The sequence below is a fragment of the Palaemon carinicauda genome, chromosome 9, assembly GCF_036898095.1.
Source record: "Palaemon carinicauda isolate YSFRI2023 chromosome 9, ASM3689809v2, whole genome shotgun sequence".
Classification (NCBI taxonomy): domain Eukaryota; kingdom Metazoa; phylum Arthropoda; class Malacostraca; order Decapoda; family Palaemonidae; genus Palaemon; species Palaemon carinicauda.
Window position 1 is genome coordinate 98,468,267 of NC_090733.1, and position 6,788 is coordinate 98,475,054.

General features: G+C 32.7%; 2 protein-coding genes across 2 annotated transcripts; both read right to left on the reverse strand.

Annotated features, from left to right (window-relative positions):
* Window positions 1-1,397: 1,397 nt before the first annotated feature.
* On the reverse strand, window positions 1,398-1,748 carry LOC137646557 (uncharacterized). Its single transcript, XM_068379665.1, has one exon. The coding sequence runs from the start codon at window positions 1,746-1,748 to the stop codon at window positions 1,398-1,400; it is 351 nt and encodes a 116-aa protein (XP_068235766.1).
* A 39-nt stretch (window positions 1,749-1,787) lies between these two features.
* LOC137646558 (uncharacterized) lies at window positions 1,788-2,138 on the reverse strand. The gene has a single exon (XM_068379666.1). It carries the CDS (start codon window positions 2,136-2,138, stop codon window positions 1,788-1,790), a length of 351 nt encoding a protein of 116 aa, XP_068235767.1.
* Window positions 2,139-6,788: the final 4,650 nt, after the last annotated feature.

The window sequence follows — 6,788 nt, forward strand, 5'->3', positions numbered from 1 at the left end:
AACCATACCAGTAACAGCAACCAATATTCTACATCCTGCAGTAGCAGTAGCCAGTCACATCGCACCAAAACCTGCAGCAACAAGTTTGGACATTCACGGACTGCAATGCATCATATAACTTCCCATTTTCAGTGCCTGTCTCCACTAACCCGCCAAGTACTTCCGTTTCCCACTTCTCTGCTGCCTTAGATATTTTGCCCTCCATGTCATCCCCCAGTATCTCAACCCCGAACATTGTGTCTGCTGCCATAGATCTGATGGCCACAAAGCTCTACCTGGACACCCCATAGAGTGTGTCAATGGAAGACAGCAACCACGGTTGAACATATGTCTAAAATGTATATTGTAAATATAATGGATTTTGTATTTTGTCTTAAATAACAACATTTTTGTCAAACATAATCTTTTATATTCCCTTATGTTTTTATGCATATATATATATATATATATATATATATATATATATATATATATATATATATATATATATATATATATATATATATATATATATATATATATATATATATATATATATATATATATATATATATATATATATATATATATATATATATATATATATATATATATATATATATATATATATATATATATATATATATATATATATATATATATATATATATATATATATATATATATATATATATATATATATATATATATATATATATAATATATATATATATATATATATACATGATGAAGAAGCTATATCTTGAAAATTACATAATTGAAAATATAAGTAATGAGAAAGAAAGACTTGAAAACACATAAACATTATCAACAAAGCATATCTTGCTAATTCAATTAAAAGAAGTAAATTGAAATATAATTTAAAGAAGCAAATTAAAATATACATTGAAAAGCAAAAACTTAAGATATACAATGAGAAGCACAAAGTTGATATGTACAATGAAAAGCACGAAGTCAAATTATATAAGCTTTACAAACATATAAGGAGAAATCTTAGTTTGCAATGACAATACAAAAAAATTTTGACTTTAGACATTTTTATTCATGAAGAGAACAGGTTTTGTGTTGAGACATACATTTTCATTTTATATACATTTAAGGTCTTTATACTTATGTAGTTCGTCCTCTGGGATAGACAAGTCTCTCTTGTCAAGGTACTGCTCCTGCTTCGAAAGCGTAGTAGTAGGACAGGTAATCTCAGACAGCCTTTCATTGTCTTGCGTAGTTTGATCCCATTCGACACATGAGTTGTTCTATGAGATTCGGTTCCTCCCTCTGAGCTCCAGGTAGCATGTTGTGCTGAGCATCTTCATGGTCGACGTCGGTGGGAGCAAAGGGACAGTGGTCGAATATGAGATTGAGCAAGACATCCACGCATGGTGAGCAGCTTCAGTACTTTAATTTCCAAAGAATCGCAATCGCATTTGTTGGATACTGAATGCATTCTCCAACACACAATGAGTGCGAGACAACCTATAGCTGTAGATCTTCTCATGGTGATCCTGGGATATGTGGGAGTATGGTTTCATCAGCATTCTCTTGAGGGCGAAGGCATCATCTGCTATTATGTGGAATGGGATTGGAGTGTCATCATTCAGCAAAGTGCTGTCATCAGGAAGTCTCACTCGTATCTGCTTGATGGTATGATGAAGGTTACACTTGATTAAGGTGCCTCCATCACTAGCACCTCCTTCGGCATTTACGTTGACGTACAGGAACTTGTACTTCTTTGCATCTGCGATGGCCATGAGTACGATGCTGTGGAACTTCTTGTAGTTATAGTTTTTTTATCCTCCTTTCTTGAGCTTCTTTATAGGGACATGCTTTCCATTAAGTGCCCCTTCATGATTATAATAGTTCCACTTCTTCATAAATACTTCAGTGACCAACTTCCACTCCTCAGGAGTTTTGGGGCACTTCAGGACTTCATTTTTGTAGGTGTCGATGATGGCTTTGTAAATTTTAGGCATAAATCTGCAAATCACGCTCTTGGAGACTTGGAAACTATATTGCAGACTTGTATAGGAGTCCCCACTTGCCAGGAAGCAAAGGGTGACAGCCAATTTCAGTCCCACTGTTAGAAGATCCCTCATTCTCATCAGTTTCTTGGTGAGCATTGGAGAAATACAGTCAACCATCTATGCAAACAATCCTGGTTTGATCCGGATGAAATTCTTGTACCACTTAGGCTCTTCTTGGTGTATTTCTTGTAGCAGCTGGTCATTATCTCCATATATGGATCTCCTCGTCCTCCATTCCAGGCACCACATCATTCTTCTAGCTCTTCTTGCTTTTTCTTGTTTCATCAGAGCCACAGGTGGTTTCTCTGGTCGATCATCGGGTCTTCTTGTCCAATACTTCTTGATGATATAGGCAGCAGTTACCAAAAGAATACTGGTAATCATGCTGTCTGCCTCTCGTCTTGCGTAGTATTTCTGATCCACCCTCTATGGTGGTCCGTAAATTAGCATGTAACTTCCATAGGCTTTGAGCACTATATACAGCTACAACTCTTCGCAGGTACCTTGCAACACTGTAATTATATCGCAAGGGTGTATTAACACCTCTCCTCCTCTCATGACACCTTACAATGAAATACTGCATTTATGTTGCGCCACTCTTCAAGACATCGCAACACAACCTCGTGCCATGCCATAAGACCACGCACTCACGTCGCAACATTGGCACATTTAATGGGTTGTTTCCACCACGAGGTGGCATGACCCCACATTGCAACATGTCCCAACAAAAAAGTGCGTAGGTGTCAACATACCTTTGTATATCTAGTCACCCGCAGGAAACAATAACCACCAACCCAGAGCAGCAACCCACAGAGCAGAAAACGGATCAATGAGTATCTTAAAAATGTATAAAGACTCCAAGATTCTCTATTGGCTGACACTGCTATGTCTGTCAGTGATTTTGAAATTTTCTTTGGAAATGGCATGTCCAGATTTAAATGAATGATCATAAAGGGCTGAAATTGTTTTCATACTTAAAGGTCTATTGGTTCATACCAATCTCCCCATGTACTCTGAAATCCTACGATGAGGGTGTCTAGACGTGCTTCAAGTGTAATATTCATTACATGCGCATTTGTTAGTGGGTATGACAACAGAACACAAGGGAGTGGGGAGACTTATCTTATATTTAAAAATTGTGCCAACTGAGAGCTTGTATGTAGAAATAAGTTTTAATTCTATATGGGGATAACACTTCCCCACAACACTCATAATCTCTCCGAGACATAACCATGGTACGGGAACGAAACAATTTTTTCTTACTGACTGTTTCAATTACTAAATTTTGACTGTAGACTTTATCTGAAAAATACTTAACTTGATTATAATAGAGGTTCAGAGGGAACCCATTCTTCATAGAAATTTGCATTAGAAAATAATCAGAGCCACCATATTAGGCCAAATCACAGTCATGAAGAAGGACATGCTTGATACGTTTGTCCTACTGTGGACAAGCAACGGCTGCATTAGGTCGTTGTGGTTGTATGTATGATATATATATATATATATATATATATATATATATATATATATATATATATATATATATATATATATATATATATATATATATATATATATATATATATATATACATATATATATATATATATATATATATATATATATATACAGTTTGTATATATATAGTATATATATATATATATATATATATATATTTATATATATATATATATATATATATATATATATATATATATATATATATATATATATATATATATATATATATATATATATATATATATATATATATATATATATATATATATATATATATATATATATATATATATATATATATATATATATATATATATATATATATATATATATATATATATGTATATATTTAAGCCGAGAATTTGATAGTTGTAAATATCAACTGCAAATGGGATTTGTTATATATTTCAACATTGGAAAGATATATCTACTAGAAATTCCTTTATGGGAAATGCATGGACTTGAAGCAATGCCCCTCTAAGTTGAATCAATCCTACCAGTTTATATATATATATATATATATATATATATATATATATATATATATATATATATATATATATATATATATATATATATATCAATAAACTATATATATTAATATATTAAAGTCTGGATTCTATTAGCAACCTTGGGATCAGAGCCCCAGGCGAAATCACTCAATTGACTTTAATATCTGACCGGACGGGTTTCGAACCTCGGTCCAGGATACTAGTATGGGGCTCTGATCCGGAGGTCGTCAAGAGAATCCATAATTTAATGTAATAATATATATGGCTTATTTGAAACATGAAAACCACGTTTAAATGTGCAAAATTTATCATATATATATATATATATATATATATATATATATATATATATATATATATATATATATATATATATATATATATATATATGTGTATAGATACTCATATATATATATATATATATATATATATATATATATATATATATATATATATATATATATATATATATATATATATATATATATATATATATATATATATATATATATATATATATATATATATATTACGACTAGTGAAATATGTAAACTCCCAAACTGCAAACTCACCTGCATTATACTACATAAATTGTTACACATGACAATACCTTCGAGCTCTGAGAATAATACGTAACTACCAGGCGTTAATATATATGAATACTGAATATCGAAAGGTCTCTTTACTTTACACTCAAAGCAAAACTGGGTGAGTACATTACTTTTAACGGGTACTATTCATAAATCAACTTATTACTTCGGTTGTAAGTCAGGGATCGAGCAAGACACTGAATTAATTATTGCTTATCGAAATGATACACACTTTAGAAAAATATATATTCCATAAGAAATAATAACAACTAAAAAAGAAAATTAATACCAAAATTAAATCACTTGGAATTTAAATATGAACTTATGACTTATGACAAAAAGACACTCCAAGAGTTCAACAATACAGTAACTTATTTCACTGAAGACTAAATTATGAAAATATTTAATTTTGACAATTAATAAAAAAAATGACACTTTAGCACTATAGAAATTAAACAATAGTTACATTTACCTATACATAACTGTTACTCTCACGACCTTTGAGCTCACACAAGGTTACAAGACGGTAAGGCAAAAATAAATACACTTCACTTCTTAACCAAATCGCACAGGGGCACTCACATAAAAGTTAAAATATGAAATGCACTTGCATGAAAATTCACTTCACTTCTTCTAAATTAAACTTAAAATATAACCAATGTTTTAACAAGCACTATATACCTTGGATGGAAAACACTATGGATGGCTGAAGAGGTGCTGGTGAGAGGATTGTCGGACGTTGTCTCTTTCGGAATATCAGGCTGGATCTGTCTCGCCAAAACTATGGTAGGCCTTTATATGTTATAAGTCATTCTAGAAACTTGCAGCTGATTCAAGCAAAGGATTCCTGATGCGTGTGCACAAGGTCTGGGCGGGCTCTCGCAGCATTAATGTTGCTAACTTTGCAGTTTAAAGTATGGTTCTATCATCACCTGACGAGGGCAACACTCAGCTAACTCCACCTACCTCCTCTCGTAACATTAAAACAAAAGAATAAGTTTAGTCAAGACCCTTCATGCCTCTTCCACCCACGTGGAAACATGATGCAATCCCTCGTGTTTGTCATACAACATACCTTTTAACAAGTTTACACAAGACTTCGTAACAAAACTACGTGAAATAAAAATATAATTCCTGAAAATAACATAAATTTACATTTACGAAACTGAATGATAATACAACTAAATGAATGACAAAAGTCTTATGTAACTTACATACATTTAGTTGATCCTACACGATTGGAACTCACCATACGAGCTGGCTATACATCTCTTAAATACACAAATGAAATACGTGAATAAGATAGTTTACTCATGTTAGACTGGCTTTGTAAGATAGCTCCCTCAAAAAGATTAATTATTCCGTGCCTGAATCCGCCGATTCAGCCCAAGATGAATAATCTGCAAAAACCATCTCTTTACTGGATATGTTTTACATTAATACAATATGGTTGTGAATGTAACGACCATCCTGTTTACCTTTAATTATTATTCTTCATTTTATTACCAAAAGTTAAACGATTGTAATCTAAGTAAACCGTCATTTCTTCATTATGTGGTCTATTTAGATAAACTTCAAACTTCCTTATCACTGTGATTAGTGCTAGCAGTTCCTTTTCACCTATCAAGTAGGCCCGTTGATGCTTCTTTAGCTTCGATGACATAAAACAGATGGGGTGAAGAATTCCTTCCTTGCCTTCTTGCAATAGGACAGCCCCAATCTTATTGTCCAACATATCCAGTTGAATAAGGAATTTCTTGTAGAAATCCGGTGATTGCCGTATCAGTCTCGATATTAGTATGGCCTTTATCTTGTCGAAGGATTCCTGGCACTCGCTAGTCCATCCAAATTTCTTCTTTGTGCTAGTCAAGTCTGTCAAGGGAGTGACTACAGCCAAAAACTACGGACAAAAGCGTCTGTAGAATACTGCCATTCCTAAAAACCGTTGTAATTGCTTCCTCGTTGTGGGGGGTGAAGCTTTCCTTATTCCTTCGATGTTAGCGTCTACTGTGGTGGTTTCCCATCTTTTCTCTCTCTCTTTCTTACCATTCCTCGTGATCTGCCTTCATCTTGAACTTAATCAAAATCTCTTTCACGCAAATCATATAATCTAAGCCTCTACATTCATTTCTCCTTTCATT

Coding starts and splice junctions, on each gene's coding strand:
- LOC137646557 (XM_068379665.1), bottom strand. CDS start 1,748: ATGGCCATCGCAGATGCAAAGAAGTACAAGTTCCTGTACGTCAACGTA.
- LOC137646558 (XM_068379666.1), bottom strand. CDS start 2,138: ATGGTTGACTGTATTTCTCCAATGCTCACCAAGAAACTGATGAGAATG.